The sequence below is a fragment of the Pleurodeles waltl genome, chromosome 11 (genome assembly GCF_031143425.1).
Source record: "Pleurodeles waltl isolate 20211129_DDA chromosome 11, aPleWal1.hap1.20221129, whole genome shotgun sequence".
In the NCBI taxonomy this organism is placed as follows: Eukaryota; Metazoa; Chordata; class Amphibia; order Caudata; family Salamandridae; genus Pleurodeles; species Pleurodeles waltl.
This window is the reverse complement of record NC_090450.1, coordinates 938723891-938746873: the sequence shown is the minus strand read 5'-3', so window position 1 is coordinate 938746873 and position 22983 is coordinate 938723891. Positions and strand designations below refer to the sequence as shown.

At 45.5% G+C, this 22983-nt stretch overlaps 1 protein-coding gene across 4 annotated transcripts in view; it reads left to right on the top strand.

Annotated features, from left to right (window-relative positions):
* POP5 (POP5 homolog, ribonuclease P/MRP subunit) overlaps window positions 1–22983 on the top strand; it is a 42395-nt gene that overhangs the window by 4091 nt on the left and 15321 nt on the right. For 2 of the 4 annotated variants that reach the window (XM_069215044.1, XM_069215047.1), the window contains exons 2-3: window positions 3235–3377; window positions 12290–12439. In XM_069215044.1, the coding sequence (XP_069071145.1) occupies window positions 3235–3377; window positions 12290–12439 (293 nt within the window). Of the gene's footprint in view, window positions 1–2773; window positions 2877–3234; window positions 3378–12289; window positions 12440–22983 lie in introns of those variants that run through there. The other 2 variants (XM_069215048.1, XM_069215046.1) reach the window with 2 other exon arrangements.

The following is a 22983-nucleotide window of genomic DNA, read 5'->3' as shown; positions in this document are numbered from 1 at the left end:
CCAATTTATGTGGCAAGAAAAGTCCAGTTATGAATTTACGATGCCAATAGCTCTAACTCAAATCTATTGCATTGCACGTGCTTGTTTGGCTTCATTGTTACTTATGTTTGATTGCTTCTGGTTGATAGTTTGCCTTTCTCTTCTTGCTTGTCTGTCCCCTGAAGCATAACCTTATTATGACTGGCAAACCTGGAAGTCTTGAAGTCGTGACCTATTGACTTTGCCGTTGCTTGTATGTACTCTTTGTCTCCCCTGTCAGGTGGCGTCAAAAGGTTTTAAAATCTCCTCTCATTGTAATGTAAAAGTAATGATTGCTTCACCACAGAATCGTACTTACTCATTGCCTTCAATGTAGCCATTCTGCCTTTCTAGCCACACCAGGCATTGTGGGAGCCGCGAGCTGAAGGGAGACCCCAGATTGCCTCCTAGGACTTCCAGTCTATGAACCTGATATTGGAAGGGACCCAAGCAGCCGACCACTGGCAGTTACTAATAGCGAATCCATGCAGTAGCACGCTGCAGGCAGGCTGCTCTCACACTGCACCTACACTCAACAGAAACGACAAATGTTTATGCTAATGTGCAGTTCCGCCCAGCTGTGAGGGTGTGTGCTTTTTCTCAGCCTCTAACATTAGCTACTAGGGCTGAGTTTAAGTTTTTCAGAACCTCACTTGGTTGAGCGTTGCCTGTTGGAACAGTTTCTAATTAAATGTAACCCTATGCATATAATATAGCAAAAAACAGCAAAGCAATTAGTCATTTAACAAATTTCATCATCGTAAATTGGAACCTTCAGATGTGTTCTGACCACATTGTACATTGTTTTAGATCTGGCGTAAGAGAGTCTCCTATTAGTTTCTGTCTCATGTTTTATGAAAACAATCATAAAAAAATACATATACACACAGATTGCCTTTCATTCGGGCATTGGTCTTTTGTTCCGCCCTCCACAGCACGCGGCAGTGGGCCAGCATGGTATATCCTTTGTCTGTCTTGCACTTTGAATGGCAGCATTTGGTCTAACGCATGTGCACATCCTCCTGAAAGGAGCTCGCTGCACTGCCAGAGCGAATGTGCACTGGCTGCTGGGCTAATCCTTTTATTTTTATTTCACATGTGTTTACAACAAAGTAAATTAAAACAACATTGCATGTTTGCCAAGGTCAGACCTTTTGATTTTGCCAGCGCTTTGCTCACCTTCAAGCTCCTCACCCACACGCACAAAGCACTCCACAACGCCGGCCCTGCTTACCTCAACGAGCGACTCACCTTCTACACTCCCAACCGTCTACTCCGCTCCGCCAACCTCGCCCTCGCCACAGTTCCTCGCATCCACCGAACCACAGCCGGCAGCAGATCGTTCTCCCACCTCGCCGCCAAAACCTGGAACTCTCTCCCCGTCCACCTTCGACAGACCCAGGACCTGCTGACTTTCAGGAAACGCCTCAAAACCTGGCTGTTTGAGCAGTGGCCCCTCCCCTCCGCTCCCCTCAGTGCCTTGAGACCCTAACGGGTGAGTAGTGCGCTCTACAAATGACTGATTGATCGATTGTTCTTTAAACAGGATGCACCCGGTGCCTCTAGACTGAAACAACCACCGTCTTTCCCTCCTGCACTAGTGTTGAATGAATAAGAGGTTAGCTGGAAGTAGGGCAAACAAGTGACTCCCCTGCCCAAGGTGTTGTCGCTTCCCACCCCTTAAATTTCCCAGTGGCTAACGCTAAGCTCAGGTAATGGCGGAGCAGAGCTTGACACAGGGCCACCTCCATTATTTACATCGTGAAATAGTGACACGACCACATGTACAGAGGGGTGCATCCACATGTTTGTATCTGATTTTACTCTGCAGCTGTAAAAATGGTCTTGCATTTGGGCAGGATTGTGATGATATAACCCCACCTCAGTGGTACTTTTTTCATGATACTGAGGGGGGATGAAAAGCCGAAATTTTAACATGTGAACTTTGTTTCCCACATAGCTATCCAGGGACATTAACCCTCTGACTTTCCTTAATGCTTAGAGCAGCTGGCCAAATGTATTAGCTGATCAGCAATATCCGTGTGTTAAAGCGACCTCTGCAGAATTGTATATGTACTGAGCAGGTCATTTCTTCCAACACTGAATGAAATACCTCCAGTGGGTAATATGCCTGCAGACAACAGTATGTGCAATCTGTAGGTCACATACATCTCTAGCCTTTATTGTGCACGTGTAGTTGTAACCTATAGGCCACGCTTGACTATCCAACTCACTGGGGTTTGGGCTGCGATCCTGCTGCCAAGGGCTGGATATAATGGCTGGGACATACATTTCAATGTAGCTGGCAGGATAGCACAGTGGGCTGAATGCTGCCTCTGACACAGGCAGTGGGCTTAGTTGACTAGTTCAAACCCCAGCACGCAGCCATCAGTCTTCCATCGCTCTGAGGTTGGGAAATAGAACATCATTAACTTGGATAATAGCAACCCCTGGTACTTACAGTGCTCAGAAGCTGCTGAAGTGCAGTATTAAGCACTATATCAAGACACGATCGGCAGGAATTAACATCTGTTATTAATAATCAAGAAATAGTTATTTATTTACATAGTAATGATTAGAAACATTGGCTAAAACCTGCTGTACATGTGTATGTATTTTGTGCACTCGATAGACGTTACTGAGTTTGTCAACATTGAAAATTGTTGGCTGTCTCTTACTGCTCTACACACATTTTGTCAACTTTAGTTTGGAAAATAATTTGAATTTTCAGATGACTTGATACTGTATCGTGCCTTCAAAAGTTTCCGTGCAGTTTGGATCCAGCTGTAAAATGTAGCAGCATGTATTGGAGGATTTATGACAGTTCCTCTGATAAAGGATATCAATGGACTTAACAGGTCAGGGGGCTCTGACTCTCTCTTTCCTTCACCTTTAACTCCCTGTGAAATCTAGACACCCTTACTTGGAAGAAAGGGGAAAGTGTGTTCTCTATGGCTTTGTGTAATGAGTGTGATTTTAAGCAAGCCGTGGGTTGTCCTGCCAATTACACCTAACTTGATACAAATAGGAGGAAGTGGACCTACACACCCCGGCAAATGTTGCGTTTTTAAAAAAAAAAAAAAAGCAGGACTGTCTGAAGGTGTTCCTTGTGCTAGTTAATATGTAGTTGATCTGATTAGTTTTTAGTTAATGAGAACAAGGTGGGCTTGGTAAGGTGTTAGTGTCCCTTTCATCATTCTCATTCCTTCATTACAGGTATCTTCTTTGTGAAGTTGTGCTGGCAGATCCCTTAGAGCGGAAGAACATCACCCAGGAGCTGGTCCTGTACAACTTGAAAGATGCTGTCATTCGGCTGCACGGAGACTTTGGTTGGGCAGCTTGTACCATCTCTCTCTCAGGTACTGAGTCATTTAGCCAGGATAAGCTGTCTGTGGTAGTAAGGGGATGTAACAAGTGGCTGTGATGAACTGTACATGAGCATTATTGGGGGCAGTGAAGATTAGGGAACTTTCACATGAAGAAGGCCCTGTATGCTGGCCCCTGGTCCAAAATTGCTATATGGTAGGGAGAAGGATAGTTTAGGCGAGTCATCTCGGTAGCACTCTCTGCAAACCTAGGAAAATGGGCACAACCATGCTGAACTGGTCCACATCTGGACCAGAAGTTAAGATGTTGGACTGAAGAAAGACCACAATAAGGCTGGGAGATCGAAGCCCACTCAGTCTATCAGTGAGCAAAGCTTAGGTTGGAAATTGAGAGACCAGGAGAGGACGAGATCCCTGCAGGGAGGGATGAATTCCCTGATCTCTATGATCAACCTAAATAAGAACTGTCCAAAGGTACCAAGCAAACCTGAACACCACATCTTTTTGGGAACCGTCCTATTGCCAGCATTTCTCACAATGTAAAATAGTAAATGTCGTGGTCTTTGAAATTAAGAAGGCGGGCAATGATTGGGTGTTGGGAGCCTCTAGGAACTGGACGCACCATGAGCGATCTGTGGGCGCGTTCAACCACAAATGCAGATGTAAAGTTGGATTGGTCAAACAGGTCTGTAAGCAAATGCTCAACAAAAACATCCACACGCCCCAAGTTAGTCAATTCTGGAACCCCAAGGATACGGATATTGTTGCGCTAACTGTGCAATTCGAGGTCCTCGTTCTTGATCGCTCACCCGGCCTGTGCCTCAAGCCCGGCAGCAGCCTCTGTCACTGCGGCGCGCCTGGGTGCCCAAAGGCACATTGCCAGTTCCTCCAACCCCGCCCAGCATCCAAATGGCAAGCTGAGTCCCGGGGGGAGGGAGATAGCCTCGCAGAGTTGCAGGGCTCCACCGTAAAAGGGCTCCGATCCAGTGGGAGCTCTAACGCTAAGCGGCCATGTCGGTTGCTGGCATAGCCACGTCCTCAAGTGTAGGATATGTCTAATTGATGTGCTGATTATTTTTTATCAAGCAATACCTATTTTAGTTTATTAACAAAGATTGGTGATAATATAAAAACATATTTTTGTTGACCAGTGTGTAGTTAGATTCTCTGCCATCACTTTTATAAGGAGCTTGCAATACCTGCTCCTGTCAGTGGTGTCAGCTTCATTATGCTGTTAAAGAAAAAGAAAAGTAGGTGCAGGGCTGGTACTACATAAGTAAGATCTTTTGCTGTCCATGTACCTTACTTACTAATACCTCCAGTTTCATTAACCATACACCAGACCATATACCAAGAGTGGATGGTGTCTTAGACCAGACAGTCTTTCGTGTGATTTTCCCTCAAACATTTTGCATTCTCCCCTACTGTTGGTTGAAATTTGTTTTTGTTGGCTTTAGGAGGCTATTTATTTTACAACTGCTAAGCAGTGCTAAAGTGCTTGTGGTCACTCCTTTAACATGGTAAAATTGTCTAATACCCAATTGGCTCATTTATTTTACTTAGACTCTAGTAAAGTGGTACTACGTGTTCCCGGAGCCTATAAATTAAATGCTACTGGCGGGACTGGAGCACTTCAGCGGCTGCTCACTTAGCCTTTAAAATAAGTCTCAGGTCTGCCATAGCAGCCTGTGTGCAGTTTTAAACTGCCATTTCGACCTGGCAAAATAAACCTTTTTCGGATCTAAACCTCCCTTTTTAATGCATATAACACCCGTAAGGTAAACCCTTACCCATCCATAGGGTAGAGTGTATTGATATTTAAAAGGTAGGGCATGCATGTTTACGTTTTACATGTCCTGGGAGTGAAAACTCCCAATTCATTTTTCAGTACTGTGAGGCATACCTTTCCTATAGGATAACATTGAGGATCCTTATTATACTTATTAAGTGCTAACTTTTGATTGGGAACAGGTAGAAATGTCATGTTTGGTCTCAAAAGAATTGTAATTAAAAAGCATCTTTATTGATAGTCAGATTTGAAGACATAGCCCTGAAAATGCTAACTTTCTAAAAGTGGCACTTTTCTTGTCCTAACCATTAGCTGCCTACAGCCTCTTTTCTGGGTCACAAGACTGTAAATAGCTTGGCAGTGGGTGAGGTGGAACTGTTCAGAGCCCCCATTTAGAGTTCTAGGGGCTGCCTTCAGCACACTTGCAAAGGAACTTGACACCAGCCTGTTGTCAGCCTAGACCACTTGGAACAGTGGAAGGAAGGAAATGTCCAGAACCAGATGGTTTCCCCCTCTTCAAAGGATGGCACAGGGTATAAATATTGGTCCCCCTGAGCCACTCGTCAGTACGGCCTTGTACTCTAGGACTTCCCTGTTGCTTGACACCCACTTTGTTCATTAAAGGACTGCCCTATTGCTTGAAGCTTGCCTTGTACCCTCAGAAAACTAAACTGCACTGCTCCTTGTGAACTGTCTTGGTGCTTGATCGCAGGACTACCAGAGTGACTACAAGTGCAAGTTGACTGCCCTCTTATGTGAGCTACAGGGACATATGCTTCAGAGACCTTGAACCCTGCACCTGGCCTCTTAGGTGGAGGGGTCAGGACTCACTCCTGGCAGAGTGGTGCCCAACCAGTCTTGTTCCTTGGAAGTGGTGCTAAAGCTACCCTTTCAGCTACAATCTGAAACTTAGGACTTATAAAATTTCCCCTCAAAATGTGGCCTGAGAACTGAGATCAGATCAGGATCTGATGGCCCAGCGATCTGCCCAATGTTCATTGCTGGTCAGCCTGACTCCTGTAGTAGCTCCCATTACGTTCTTCTCCGGAGCAGCAAATCTTGTTCAGTGGGACCTTTAACTGAAGGTATCCGGCTTCGAGGAGCCCTTGTCTTCTACAACCTGCAGTTTCATCTCTGGAGATTTTTGACTTTGTCACTTTTTTTAAAGTCGGAAGGTAGGTATCTGCAACTTTGTCCAGCGGCTCCCCAAGGATAACTCCTACTCCTTGGACACTGCCAGCTGCTTAGCTCTGCTAAACTTTACCTTCTCAGGAGCCTCTCTTCAAAATTTCTAAGTCCATTGGTAAGCCAAGACCGGGCCCAATACACCTCGTGTATCCGAACCACGCTCCCCTCATTTGGATAAGGGCGGGAATACCATTTCAGATTTCAAATATTCTAATAGACCCTGATGGGCGATATGTGGTGGTTACCGGCAGATTAGGAGGACGTGATATCACACGGATAAATATATATGCCCCTAACATCGAACAAGGCACATTTTTAGATCAGTTATCGAATACTCTGGCTCCTCATTTGCTTAGTTCAGTGCTGATTGGGGGGCTATTAATTGTGTGGCTGCGCCGGGCCTAGACAGGACCCACCCACCACTGAGGGACTCATCAGTGAATACCTTAGCTAAAAAGAATTGTCAACTGGCAATTGGGCTGGCAACTCTTAGACTCCTGGAGGACCCTCCACCCGCAGGCCAGGGATTATTCATACTACTCCGCAGTGCATGACCTGCATGTGCGACTTGACACTTTCCTATGCACACCAGAAATACACACTCCGATACGTGACACAGAATACTTGGGTATCCTAATCCCATACTAATGCACATACCATGGATAAGGGTTAATTCCAGCATCCCCACTTGGCATCTTCAGCCTCATTCCCTCGAAGTCCTGCATATCGTGACCAAATAAGGGGCCATATTACACAATACTTTGAGGACAATGAGCCAATGGCACCTTCCCCTCACATGCTGTGGGAAGCGTTCAAGGTGGTGATACACGGGCGCTGCATTGCTGTGTCTATGGGGGGTCAGGAAAACATTGCTACGAGAAGTTGAGAGGGCTGAGGCAGACCTCCGCTTGCTTGAGAGAAGGGTACCTTAGAACCCTGGTTTGTGGGGGGAGCTTCGGGTGGCTAGGGAGAGGGTAGCTGAGAACACGGAGAAGCTTCGCTGCTTCGAGTACAAACACTACATGGCCAGGGCATGCGGAAAGGGATAAAGCGGGTGCGTTGTTGGCCAGCCCTGCCCGGCAGGGTTCCCCCATTACGGAAATTAACACCTAGTCGGGAGCCAGGCTTCACCAGCAGGTCGATATTAACCACCACTTTCTCGAATACTACCCCACTCTGTATGCCAGTAGTTTACGTGGGGAAGGGGAGGAACTGCGGACATTTTTAGACGCACTCCCATACCCGTACATTAGTGATGCGGAGAGGGAGGCACTGGGAGACGACATAATGACGCTAGAATTTAGAGATGCCATTAGAGGACTAGCTCAAGGAAAAACACCTGGAACCGACGGTCTGCCGATCGAGTTTTATGCCACTTATGCGCTGGAATTGGCCCCCAAGCTGGCACAGTTGTACAATGCAGCACGTGTGGTGAAACAACTTCCGCATTCCACAGGAGAGGCCCTGATTGTCCCTCTGCTCAAGCCCAGTAAGCCCCCAAGTGATAGTAGGGCTTATAGACCCCTCGTCATGTTAAATTCAGACTACAAGATATTAAGCAAAATATTGGCGACCAGATTACTCCTGCATATGTCTCGACTGGTACACCCCGACCAGGCGGGTTTTATTCCCTCCAGGAATACTGCCCATAATATTTGGAGAGTAATGCATATTATGGATACCATTGCTCCTCTGATGTCAGCGTCTGCCGTAATGGCTGTGGATATAGAAAAGGTATTCGACAGTCTCGAATGCCAGTGGGAATAAAATTCCCAGCATATTGACCAGCGACATAATAAGACACTTCTGGACAGGGTAGTCTTGTAAACCAACAGTAGTTACAAAGATAGCACCACCACTACCTTCCTTTACTTAATGAATACCAGAATTGCTAAACAGGATCCAAGAGACGCCCCACACCTAGAATTTTGCATTTTTGTGGACAAGTGGAGCTTTGAAGATAGACATTCTGCAGATCTATTAATGGCAGCCATTATGTAGTTTTTACATTAAAGCTACTGGTTGAAGCAGAAGAGATCTAGGATTAAAATATAGTTTCCTATCAATGTGTCCACCCTGAAGAAAAGCTTTTGACCAATTTTCAGTGCATGGATTGAGGACTCCTTCTTACCTCCACATAGTAGAGGGTTGTCCATCTTTTAAAAAGTAATTGGGGCTTTGCAAAGAGGTGGGCATCTGGAACAAACAGACTAAAACCATATATCACAGGTACCGAGCACCAGTGGGTTCTTATAACCTTTTTTTGGGGTGGAAAGTCACATTATATCCAGTTTGGGTGCTAAGTTTTTCTGACTTTCCCAAAGAAAAGTCAACACCCCAGTCAAGTCAGTTTTGCTTATTTGCACCTGAGTAGTTGGCGGGGACGAGAAGCCGTTTGTCTTATGTTTTGGAGCTTTATACCATAGAACGAGCCAGAAAATTAGGCCAAATTTTGGCTTTGAGATGCATCTTGTGGACTTCTCAGCTGTTCAGTTGTAAATGTCTGTCTTGCAGTGTGGAAGTACTTCATCCATTACCATCTCCCACATTTCGAGACCACAGCTTACAATTAACAAATATAAATTGAATTGCAATAGAACTAATTTTAAGATTTTGTTTCGAGAGAAATCAAGAAATATACCTTTTCTTTGGCCCTCAGACGTAGATAGAGTGGTTGAAGGAAGTTCACTGTTTGCCACCCACACCAATTCACATGTCAGGAGTGAGCTGGGAGAAAAATAGATTAGTCCACACGAACTGTACATGTGTTATCGAGGAGCTGCAGGCTTTTTTTTAAATCAAGGACATTGAAAACAATCAAGTTAAACTATTTTCCTTACGCATTTCATACTTAAAGAACGAATGCAGCCCTGAACAGTAAATGTGCTTAGCCCAGAGACATGATAGACTTTTTAACCAGTAGGATTCTGTATCTGTACATTTATTATTTGTCGACATTTAGGCAGTTGTGGATTACCAAACCGGCAAGGCAGGCACCGTCCTATGGGCCCCACTCCTTTACAGGGCCCCGTGACAACGGATCAAAATAATATGGATTTGATCTTGAAAGAAAATTACAATCGAGCTTTCTTAAATGGTTTCCAAAAGATAGAAAAAAAATGAATCAACTTAAAGAAACGAAAACTTTACATTAAAGACTATAGAGAAAATACTGTATTAATGTAATGTACCCATTAACAACTTAAAGTACATAAACCGTAGACATCAAAGTCACATAAGTTTGTCTCTTAAAAGCTTATCTGCTGGCAGTTTTTTAAGAAGAAAAAAAATCGGTGCAAACTACGTTTGTATAATGTTTCATTTTGTGTAGTAAAGTTGGTTTATAAAAATTGTTGATTGGTAAAATTAAAAATGTATTATGAGATAATTTGCGAGGGGGGGGCTGAAATTTTGACTGCCTGGGCGTCTCCACAGGGTTTAATCCGGCACTGCATTCAGGCTGGGTACCAGTGTATTGGGGATGTTCCTGAAATCTGTGCTGCTAGTGTCATGGTAAGAGAAAAAAAGCTACAAACATCTGTATCGGGGGTGAGAGTCTGATAGACATTTGGAAACTCACTAGGACTTAAGTGATGCAGATTGAAATGATGTTGGGATGTCTGCAGAAGTTATTCAGTGCTCGAAGTCCTGGAGTCGTGCCAGAACTAAATAAGTACATCTCTCTGGTTCATGCTGTCTAAAACCTGTTGTATCACAACAACAGCAATTTGAACTCGAGATGGTTCAAATGAGCAAGAAAGGTCCCCCGTCTGGGCTCAGGTTTAACGTGACTCGTCTCCACCTTTTCAAATTTAGGGGCAGAATTAAGAGCCCCTTGTGCCATAATATCACCACATTAACATCATTGTAGCGCTAATGTGGCGATATTATGACAAAAGCGCCGCACCAGATTTACAAAGTGGTGCAATGCATGCATTATGCATGTATGCAAGGGGGGTGTTCCCCTGTTAGGGGGGGCCAAAAAAAATGGCACAAAGAAATCTAAAAGATTTCTTTGCGTAATTTTTTTTTCCCAGCATTTTTAACACCTGGTCAGAGCAGGCATCAAAAGGGGGCACACCTTTTGTTATAATGGGCCCCTATGTACTGTTCAGGGTTAGCAGCAACATTTTGGTGCTATTCCTGAACAGTACATCAATAACGTCAGAAATATGGTGGTAGTAGTGGGGCGCAAGAAGAGTGGCGCTGCACTGCTTGAGTGGTCTTGCCCGAGTTCTGTGACACCTGTTTCTTCAGGGAGAGCCTGGGTGCCGGACAGTGGGTTAGAATCTCCAGGGCTCACCCGCATTGCTCTTAGTGCAGGCATCTGGCGGTTTATGAAGGGACCATTGAGGTGAGCCTCCTGCTTATCGAGGATTTCCTCAAATTTTGCTTTTAGAACCTTCAGTGTGCTTTAAGGATGACAGGAGGCTTAGATGACACTAAAAATTAGGGTTCATTCTTTCTCGGGAAAATATCCATTATTTCTTATGGTTTGAAGATTCTGTAAGGATGACGACATAATTAAATTAGAGGTTGTGTAAAATCCTTTGTATTCATTTGAAACATGGAATTTCTGCCTCTGTTTACTTCAGCTATCGTCCAGAAATTATTTGAACAGTCCAAGAACACTTTCAAAATGATTGCTTTTTGAATTCATAGTTTTAAGTATGTAATATAGATGTGAAAAAACAGCAGCATTGGCTGATTTTCCTACATTTTTTTGCAGCCTTGAGGCATTTCCTCATTTTAGGCCCGACTTTCATCTGGTTTAGCTGTCGAAATCTCCTAGTGAAATTTAAGAAATCTATGGTGTTTCTGCAGATCTCATAATTCCGATGGGGCCGACATCAGCTGTTACTGACCTCATCAGAATTAAGAGGCCACTCGTAATGACTGAGGCAGGTCAGCCCAAAATCAAATCACCCTCATGGAAAGAAGGGCCAAGGACAGTGACTCAAAAAGGGAGCTGTATCCTCTGTTTACAAAACACTCAGACAACACACGTCTGTCTGGGCGGGCTCAGAGAGAATTAGAAAAGGAATGTAGCCACTTGAAGACCTAGATTGGGAACCGGCATTAGTGCGCCCCAGTGGGGTGGCCAAGAATGGTAGTTTGAGGCTTATCCTACTGCAAATCCTGCAGATTGCTTTTTAAATATGATTGAATAGAAGTTTGCTTTCTGATGTCGACCCGAGTATGGATGGCTGATGCTCAAATATTTTCAAATGGGATCATTGGGTGCCACCATGGAGTGTCTTTTAGATAAGGCAGAGGGCCTTTACCATCATTCTTTTGATTTTAACAGCAGGTTATACAAAATGGGGCTGGCAATGAATGACCTCTTTATGAAATGTGGGAGGGAAACGGGCACTCTCACCCCCACCTTGTGGAGCTGCTTTGCTATGCAGACATTCTGGGTGCAGGACAGACACACTGATGACAGTGCTGGCAGTTTCGGTGCCTCTAAGGCTTCAACATAAGGTACCGGTCATGCCCAAAAGTAAGTTGATGCTTTTCTCCCTCGGGTTAGTGGCCTAGCAAGGGCATGGGTGAGCTCTCGGTGGCCCACTTGAGGAAGATGGTGCAAGGGAATGGATCAACCCATTGGCGTGGAGAGAGCGGTGCTTAAAAGCAAGGGTTGGCCCTGTAAATTCCAGTAGAATAAGCAGCCCACAGATGACCTTCTTTGAGCTTGAGTGAAGCGGACGATACACACTTGGTAACGTGTCTGCAGAGGAGGGACTGCTGAGATTGATGAAAGGATGTCACTGCTCCATTTCTGCCCCTCGCACCCCCTAATGAACTGACTAACGTAAATTAATAAGTAACACAGTGCGCAGAAATGTGCGGAGAAGGGAGCCAGCGAACCCTCCTTGTTTAGTGCATGCTTTTATGTGACTAATTTTTATCTCTGCTAAATTAATAAAACAAATCCCTTCATAACCATAGAAATTTAATTTCACAGTGAAATACCTAAATGCCTACACTGGGGTTGTTCTAATTCGATGCCGGAAGGAGTTCTTTCAGCTGCTGTGGTCCGCCTTACCCTTCATCACCTGCCTGGTAGGCAGAAACCGGCAGTACCCCTGCTTCTTCAATACCCTGCATGTCGGAGGTGAGTCGCGCCCTTTGGTCTTCTTCGTCTCCAGAATGCCCCCCCCCATTGAATTGATAATTTCACTTGCTCGTTGCTCACAAGACAACAAGAGGCTTTATTGTATGGTTATTGTGATACACTTCCGTGGTCACCCTTTTTTCCAGCTAGTGAAGAATTGAAGCTGGGTGTGTTTTGTGGCAGGTTGACAATCCTGGGGCCGGATTACATACACAGCACACTTTCCCTGTTTGTGCCACAGAGCACCTTTAAATAGGGGCGGCAAAAGGGTAAGTGCGCTGCATTGCCAGGAATGCGCATGCTGCCCTATAGGCAGCACATTCAAGTGAAATACAGAGCAGCTGCTTCAAAGCCATTCCATCTTTAACTGTGCAGACTGCAAACCGCCTGCACTTTAAACAGGGGAGAAAGATCCCCATGCAGGCAGGTGTAGTGAGCGACGGTACCCGCCTGCAAGGGGATTTCTGAGTGCTGGCTTTAGGAGGCGCACGGAAAGTGCACCCCCTTTTGTGGCACACTTTCAGTGCGCCTCTTAAAGGCATGGTTTACCTCAGTGGTTTACCTCAGTGCATGCTTCCATAATATGACACAGGCGCCAAATTATACCCTCATTTGCATTGGGCAACACCCCCATGCAAATGAGGGCACGCCCTCTAATGATAGCACAGGCACACCAGTGCTATCTGTATGACAGAAGGGACTGCACAAGCATCTGTGGCCCCTTCTGTAATACCAAAGTGCTCCAGGGGTGCACAGAGCAGGCACACATGCCTGTTGTGACCCTGGTGTGTGAAAACATAATGGGGATCGATGTAGGGTCATGGAGATTCTGCAGGAGGCATCTTATCTCTCTGACTGCCAATTCATAGAGGCATAGTCACACACCGCATTTTGTAGTTTTTATGGTAGAGCAACAGTAGTACTGCTAATGTACTACAAAATGCCATTTGTGAACCTATATGCAGAAATCTACGCCTCTATCTTTTGTGTGTGGAGATCGCAACACACTCGGGCTTAGGTCACTGGTCTTCAAACTTTATAATGCCGGGGCGGGGGGTATATCTCCACATGTTTCACAATTATCCTATGTTTAAATATGTCTACACATATTTAAACATTGCAGTTAAGTTCTGTTTTAAAAAATGCAATCAAATACATGATGCCAAACACACTATTGGCAGGCCTTACTAACTTGTAACAGTATCCACATTGTGATTATTAGAAGTGAGGGTGGGCGTTCTAACAAGTATTTGCAGTCCCTTCCCTTTTGACACACACCCCCAGCCTGGAAATAAATGCCAAAACATGTTAGTGATGGTCTGTTACAAAGCTGTTTGGTGCTGCTTATTTTTTTCAGCTTAAAACAAAGCCCTATTTTTAGCATAATGCTTTTTTTGGCCAGAGCCTGGATCACTTTGCGGCCCCTGGCTCAGGTTTTAGTAGTAAATGTGGGAGGGATTGGGGAGTGGCTTGAACATGGGAAATAATTACTACTAGAGGGGAGGGGTTAAGGGAGGATTAGGGAGGGGTTTAGAGATAGACTTGCAATCACCCCCCAAAAAAAAAAAGAGTAAGCCCCTTGCTATTTGAAAACCGTATGTCTATAGTTAATGCAGCCAAAAAGGACAGGAAACAGTAGTAAATGTACTCCAGCTCTGAACTGAAGAAAGTCCTGCACCAATCCCGGCCAACCACTGGTACTGTCCCACCTTTTCAACGTAATTCTGGAGGCAGGGACTTGTGGGGATGGGGGGGGGGGGGGTAGGAATCCCATAGTAATGAAAGTTAAATAAACGTGCTTTTAAAAATATAAATATTTTAATTGATTACATATAAATAAAACCATTTATAAAATGTTGACATTTTAAAATATAAAAATAACTTTAGTTTATCTTAAAATAACTAATTCTAAACATCATTTTTATAACATACTATGTTAACTTGGGTGGAATTTATTTTAAATTTAATTCATTAGAACAAAAATATGTAATAAATTAATGATAATTAAGTTTTTAGCATTTTCTATTTTCTAGAGTTAAACTTATTTTAAATTAGTTTAGATTTATTGTAAACATATTTACCTCATTTCTTTAAAACTTTAATAAACGTTTAAACCTTTCCCCTACGTTTTACCAGCGGGAGCTCTCTGCTACTGGGGCAGAAATCTCCGCATACAGGTGAAAAGTTACATTCGTTATTTTACACACTTAAATTAGGCTGCACCCCATGAATTTAAGGGAGATGGGGAGACGTGTAAGCCTATTCTTTGTCTTGAGTTTACACTTGAAAATGATGGATAATTTAAAGTAGTAAATTTACTACAAAGTGAAAAGGAACGTTTACCCATGTGACTATACCCCCTTAGGCCCATATTTATACTTTTTTAGTGCCGCATTTGCGTCAGTTTTTGACACCAAAAAATGACACAAATGCGGCGCTAAAAAGTATAAATATGGGCCTAAGTATCTCCTTTCCTGGAACAACTAACTTGCATTTCAAACGAGCTGTGGTGGAACCCTACTAATTTGAATTCGAGGATTTGAGCAATTCTACAAAATCAGATTAGCTGCAGAGATTCAGCAATGCTGACCTTGGGTCAACTGCGGTGATTGGTAAAGCCCCCCCAATTTTGCTCTTTTCTTAACAATGCTGTGTAGCTGCATGATACAATCCTTAAAGACATTGCTGATGGGCCCCACCTTTAGGCTTGTATAGCAGTTGGCCTTTTTGTCCATCAAAATACCTAGTTGTGTGGCCAAAATCACAATGATGAGGTTCTAGGTTTGCCACTGGAAGACGGTAGGGTTACATTGGATTGGATCACCAAAGAGGGGATCTGACCAGGTGGTCCCCCCCCCCCCCCCCCCCCAAACAGAATAAGACAGCAGGGAACAGAAAGCAGTAGGATCACCAGAAGATACACCATTAAAAGGACTTGAGAGACCGGACAACCTCCTCCCAGGCAGCACCTTTAAAATTGTGCGCAGACGTTTCTGCGACCTAGCCAGCCAATTTTTTTTTTCCCCAATTCCTGAAGAACACCTTGACTACCAGGTTTCTGAATAGGTTCGATAAGTTTGTGCAAGTGCCATTTTCTTTACAATGTGTCATGGCAAAAATCAAGCTGGACTAAAATACTTTTTTTTTTAAATAGAAAATCTTGAGTTCAGACACGCTTTACCATTAAGTAGCTGCCAAACCATTATAAAAATAAAAAAAAGTCCAATAGAATTCAGGGACACTTTTGCTTGTATTTGTGTCTGGTTTTATGATGTGATCATTTCACTTATTAGCCATTTCATATCTCTGGGCACACTGGATGTTGTACCAGTTCTACCTGTGCATATCCGGGAAGACCTTTGGGAATAGATTAACAGCAAACTTTCTTACATCATGCCCCAGCACCCGGGGATTCTTTAGCGATTTTCAAAGTATCAGTTTCTACTGGGTAACATCAAGAAGTTTCTTGCACCCCTCTACTTGCCCTTAAACATTTACTCTTATTCCACGACCTCTGAGCCTCTCAACCATTGTCAAACAGACCTTAAGTCGTTTTTCTGTCTGAGTCCTAAATGTTTCTAGTGGCCCTCTGACACATTGACTACTACTTTGTCTGTTGACGAGTGGCCTAATTAGTTGATAAAATTAATTTAAGCCTACTCCATAGGTAGTCTGAATAAGCAATTTTACAGTCACTGAGAAAATTGTTCAGCTGTCCAGCTTTGTTTAAAAACTTCTCAAGTCTTACATTAACCTTTCCTGAATCTATATTGCTGTGTGCCGTATCTCTAGATAGAAAATACAATTCAACATCGTCATCAGTGTCCAGTACTACTTTCAATCCCAGATTTCCTCAGTAGATAAATCTGACGGAAATGTTCAGGTTAATCAAAATCTTGCATCATTGCCTTTTGAGTGGATCTGCCCCCTTCGAGGTTTAAAATGCATTGTTTTTTCCAGATACAACTTGTTTACTCTGTTGCAACATACAGGCATTTCAATGGGTAGGTTGTTTCCCAGAGGAGAGGTTGACATTGGACGATTGACCATTGGTGTTTTGCCTGTTTCTGTATTCGTCAGTGGCAGAAGGTGAGCTGGCAGAGTTCTGTACTGGCAGCCCTGCTATTGAATGGACCTTTCCTATTCAATCTATCTAGGTCGGTGTTCAAGACAGAGTTGAAGTCACCACCTCATATCATCTGAGGGTCTGGTTCTTCGTACGATGAAACAGGTTAAGACTACGGGTAGTCAATCCCCATGGAATGGCCACCCATTCTTGCTGCTCTGGCCTGCTCAATTTGTGGAGTTGTGCGTGTTTCTTGGAGTATCACATCTATTGTGTACCTGGTCAAATAGTTTGTGATCTTTCAGTCCTCAAACATTTCAGGTGAAGTGTTGTCCCATAGCCATGTTCTGAAATGTGCAACCTCAGTTGTGTGGGTAAACGTGCATGCCCATAGTCTAATGAGGTATGTGCTAAGAACAGAGAGCAGCAGGCACTGAAGACGCACAACAAATTTGTGAGTTGCCTTTCTTTACCTCAGAGAACCCTACAAAGAGCTGATCCTCCACAGAATATATTTTGGTGTGATCAATATAGGAACACAGAGTTCTTTTTACAGTCCAACCAATGGAGTCTCTCCTCTATCAAAGGGTGAGGTGGGTCAAAGAACACTGAAAGTGTGACATTATCAGACGTGAAAAGCAGTAACCACTTCAGGCAGTAAGGCCACCATGGTCCATAGTGGTGGGGGAGAATGGCATAAGGTGGCTGCACCAAGAGCTTGGCATTCAGTCTCGGTCATCTGACACAAGACTGATTTTCTCGTCGCAAAGGACAGCTGTGCATAAAGTTGAATGCCACCCACATGTTGAATGTGAGGACCAAATTAAGATCCCTTCATATAATTATAAAGTGTCCAGGAAGACCAATAGTCCAATAAGAGGAAAGATGCTTGTGCCCAAACATTCCTGGTCACACACTCCTTGCCCAATCTGGAGCCACTGGGATGTCTTGGGCTTTGTTGTTTTTGATTCTCACAACTTTTGGCAGGAGAGGCAGTGGTGGAAAGGCATACAGGATTCCCTAGTTCCTCTCTAACTGGAATGAGTCTTAAAAAGACAGCCTTCTTGGAAACTCCAACACACACGTTTTGACACTCACTTCTCACTGTTGGCAAATAAATCTAGCTAGGGTTCATCTCAATCTCTGGAAGAAGCCCTGTGCCACTTCTTGGTGTGACCACTATTCGTGATCTGACAGGCAACGCCAGCTGATCTTGATCTTATCCACCCTGGTTTTTGAAGGTCCCACAAGGTGGGTCACAACCTGGGAAATGTCCAAGGGCTGCAGCAAGCTCGAGACTGAGGCCCATATTTATACTTTTTTAGTGCCGCTTCTTGATGCAAAAACAGCACAAACTTACAAAATACAATGGTATTTTGCAAGTTTGCGCCACTTTTGCATCAAAAAATGACAAATGTGGCGCTAAAAAAAGTATAAATATGGGCCTGAGTGCCTTCTGGCACTGGCTCACCAGCTTGTTGCAGTACCACATAGTGGTGTCTATATGCACCTAAACTAACCTCCTTTGAAGGCCGTTGGAAAGGCTTTCAGCACCAGGCAAATGGCCTGCAACTCCAACAGGTTGAGGTGGATCTCCGCCAGAGTCCTCTGATATCCGCGCCTCCTAGATGCCCTCCCATCCTAGCTGCAATACAATAGATAAAGACTGTTACAGATTCCGCACAATATTCCTAAGACGTCAGACTGGATTTGGACGTTTCTGAGCAGAACACCTGTGCACCGGTAGGTGGAACTGTTCAGCTCCACATCGGGAGCACCAAAAATAATATGCACAGTACCTAAATAGGCACCACCCCGGTGTGCTGACATGAGTTCTTTCACTTCCATACCGAATGTAGGAAGCTGGCTGTTTATATAGTGGACCAAAATGAGGTACACTTTCCAGAGAGTCCAAGCAACCCACATAGGTATATCAGAGGCACAAATAAGATCCCAAATGCTCTCCTTTTTTGGGTAGTTGGTCGATCAGTTAGGCATATCAGATGCTAGTGCTAAGCATGTAAGGCACACACTTATGCAGTGAGTGACACCCTCAAAGAAATCTGACAATTCATATTTATAAAAATAACACATGCTTTTATATAACTTTACATGCCAAGATCACTGGAATGAGGAGTACTTTTTGAGTTGGGAATTTAGAGATTTTAAAAGTTGACATTAAGTGCATTTTTTCAGTTGCAGCAATGTTATCCTATGAAGGAAGAACAAGCACTATATACAGGTATAGTACAGAGACTTACTGGACCAATCTCCTGGACTTAGGGTAAGTATGGGGCAAGGTACCATGCCACACCAGCATTTCACCTGGGGCACCTAGGTGCAGGGGTGCAGTTTAGCTTCAAGTGCCCTGTGTAAGTCTATGGGAACCGGCCCAATTACAAAGTTGCTGCAGGGATGGACTCTGATCAGTCCAGTGGAACCCACATTGGGGGGGGGGGGGGGGGGTCGCTCGACCCTTGAGGTCCACAGGCGCACAGGGACACCATCAGTCCACTTCTCAGGCTGTGAGGCACAGGTGCAGTGGTGTCTTCTGGCATCGAGTCTGCAGGCGTGGACTCGGGGGTGGGGGGCGTAACCAGTCCGACCAAGCCAACGAGTGGGCTCAGGTCTCACAAGACTGGGAGACATGGGGACACCCTTGGTCCTCTTCTCGGTCTAGGGTGGACCGGTGGAGAGGTGTCCTGGGGCTTCAGGTCCGTCCTCAGGTTACTTCTGGTTGTGGGTGGGGGGACATGGGTCTGCAGATGCTGTTTGTTCACAGTGGGAGGACTCAAGGTGGGCCACGTCTCTGGAGGGCCTGGGGACCACGCTGACACAGATGGCCCACTTCAGCTCAAGCTAGGGTGTAGTAAGGATGTCCGGTGTCAGGTTTTTCTTTGGTGCCTGCAGATGCAGGGAAGCAGCACCTCTGTTCCAAGGAAGTTGTTCTTGGCAATTTGTGAAACACTGGCAGCTCTCCTGGATTCTTGGAGGCTGCAGTGGCAGGACAGGTCAGTTGCTACTAAAGTTTCTGGTGCAGCAGGCACGTTTAGTGCCAAGTCAGTAGCACTCATTGGTTCCCGGGTTCAACAGGTTTCTTGCCAATCCTTCCTTTTTATCCAACCAAGATCAGAGGATCTGCCATCGGGGGGTACCCTAAATACTCAATATAGGGGGTGTTAAGGGGAGTGAAGGGTGGTAGCCAATGGGCTACCTACCTTTGGGGTCACTACAACCCTTAAATGACCAATTCCTTTAGGTAGTGGGCATCACTCGGTCCCAGAATTTCTAAAGATGTGTGCAATTTAGACTGGCTAGGGGTGTGTCCTGCCTGGAAAGGCAACACCCCCTGCATAGCTAATTTTCCTACCTGTCCAGGTACCAGATGGGCCTGGGGGGGGGGGGGGGGCACAATCACCCTGAAGCCCAGTGTGGGGAATGGGGGTGGAGGGGGGGTGCTCTTTGAAGCTTTCTGCCTTGAATTGGGGGGGGGGGGGGCACAATCACCCTGATGCCTAGTGTGGGGAATGGGGGTGGAGGGGGGGTGCTCTTTGAAGCTTTCTGCCTTGGAATTGGGGGGGGGAGGGGGAGATGGGGCTTCTTTAAAGCTTCCTGCCTTGGAATGCAGGCCATCCTGTGGGGAGGGGTCTGCAACACCCCAGCCTGAAGATGCTTTGTTTCAAACCTCCAGAGAGCAAAGGCTGTCACCCCTTGAGGTCAGATTCTTATCGGTCGGTGGCAGACTGGCTAGAACTGGTCATTGAGTTCACCAGCAGCTGGTATGTTTTCAGGGAGCACCTCTAAAGTGCCCTCTGAGTGCATCTATTAATAAATCAGTCACTGGAATCAGTGAGGGTCTATTAATGCGAGATGTTTATACCAAACATCCCTGTTTTCAGAGCAGCCATCATGTAGCTGGGGAACTCGTATTAACTAGTGTCCAGCACATGCATTTAAAATGGCTTCACTGTTCACTTATGTCTAAGAATCGACAAAGACATAGCAGGGGCATATCTGCTCTTGCACATGTAATATAATGCACCCTGCCTTAGGGCTATAAGGCCTGCTCTAGGGGCGACTTACAAATATTACATGCAGTGTTTAGGGGACATGGCACACACGCTGTGTGCAATGTTGTGTTTTCACTTTTAGGGTGTTCCTTGTCACCCAGCCTGCAATGATAGGCTGCATGAGGTTGGTGCTGGGTCCCTTAGAGCTGCACAAGTTGTGCTGCAGCTCCTAGGGCCCCCCTTCAGTACCCATGTCCTAGGTACCAGAGTTACCATTTACTAGGGACGTAGAGGTGCTAAAGGTCCTGGCCACTTGAGGGATCAAGTGTCTTGTTTTGGGGGAAATTTTACTGGCACTGGAGACCTGGTTAGGAGGAACCCAGTGCACTTCATTGAAGGTTGCATCAAAAACCAGGCAAACAAAATTTGGGAAGGGGGGAGGGGGGGGGGGGTGTTTACAGCAACCAGAACCCAGCTTCCTACACCACAGATCCATGAACCATCAACTTTTAGTTGTTTTTTGACCTTTTGTTTAACCTTTTCTCCTTTTGTGACCGGGCGTCCCCAAAGAAACAGGCTGGTTTCAAACCATGTGGTGTATGTTACAGGCAGATCTCTGTGACAGATCCACTCTTGGTTTGTTTGTGGTGCTTGGAGAGGAACCATGACTCCAAGACCTGTGATTGCCACGCCATGCACCCAAGGGTGCTGAGAAAGCAATTCCTCAAGCTCCTCGCCGCCAGAGCACCCCCCACAACACAAGATCCAAGTCAGGTGGAAGGTCTTGGGACCATTTGCGGAGCCATACCAGATGATTGTCCTCCTGCTCGAGCCAATCGGGTATGTCTCAAAACACAATAAGTCTTCTGACAAGGTGTGTAGGCACTCCAGGTCTTATGTTTCCACAGTGCCCAGGTCGGGGTCCGCTCAGCACTTTCCTGACTTTTCCAGAGCGATTCCTGACCAGCTTTAAACATTTTTTTATAAGGCCTTGCACCCATAATTGGGCAGCCTGACCTGGCCCTCTGGTGCATCTTTGGGCTTTGTGGGCTTGTTAGGAGCCCCACTGGATCTTCAGTCAGGTTCACTTTAACTTCCAGTCAAGCCCCATGGATTCCCATGTTGGATCTGGAGTAGTCACCAGCGAGACGAAGACCTTCTTCAGGGCCCGCTTCAGTGCCAACACCCCTGAAGCCATCCCCATCGTAATTCCCAACTCAGACACTGAGCCAACCAGGACTATGCTCTTTAGGTTAGAGATAATGCCTTTTGACAGGCCTAGAGAGGGAGATGCATGGGAGAGGTCTGAGGACCCTCATGGATACCAGAATCCCCTAGATGTGAACAAGGACAACTGGTATGAAGAACTGACGAAGTCCAGTGGACACCTCACCTGGCACTGACTTGGCCTCTCCTCGTGTTGCTATGGAGGAGGGAGCAGTTGAGGTCTTGGACCTTCAGCTACCCAAAGGGGCAGTCAAGACGAAAGTCTTGGTAGATGCTTCAACCAGGAGTCCCACTTTCCTAAGCTTTAATGAAGCCCTTACTAATGTCCTAACTCAGGGCTTGATCCAAGCCCTGCAGAGGGGCTCCTGTGCATAGGACAGTTGCCCACTCCTGGGGACCCCCAGTTTACGTACAAAGCACCACACTCGTGAGAGCTTGGTGGTCCAGGCCTCCACTTCTAGAGTAAACCTATGCAGGTTTCCTACTACTCCACTGGGTAGGGAACCCAAGAGGCTGATAGCTTTGGCAAGAGAATGTTCTCCTCTGCCAGCCTTGTACTACGGTTGGTAAACAGTGTGGGATTGTCGCACAAGTGTTGCCTATGGTCTCGGAGAAGGCCCAAGCTGTACTCTCTCAAGCTATTGTTAATGGGCGAGGCGCAGCAAAGCTCACCATATGATGTGGACTAGTCATGACAGGCTCACTGGGTTGAGCAATTTCATTGTTGGTGGCCTTGCAGTGCTACACCTGGCTGAGAACCACTGGCTTTTCGTTGGATGTCCAAGCCTCACTTATGGACACACCCTTTGATGTCTCTCGTCTTTTTGAAGAGAAGGCAGACTCAGTGCTGGAGCTGTGTCCAGGTCCTTGGGCTTGTCTATGGCCTCTCGTCATTCCTGCAGTCCATCTCCTGCCCCTTTATTTATTTTTTTATCCACAGAAGGGTCTTTAACCATTCAGTACTCTCCCAGCCAACAGGCTTCCTAGCCATTTTTTTTGGCTGAGAATGTGAGTCCTATTGACCATGTGAGAGATGTTGCCAAAGGTTGGGCTAGACCACCAAACCCCTCCTTAGCTGCAGCCACCTTTATTTTGCTCTCCAACTATCATGGGCATCCAGTGGGGGAAGGGGTGCGAATACGCTATCACCTGCACCACTAGTGGTCAACAACATTGAACCGTTAGATTTTGCAAATCATCCAAAGGTGCTACTCCCTACCCTTTGTGACCACCTCTCCGCC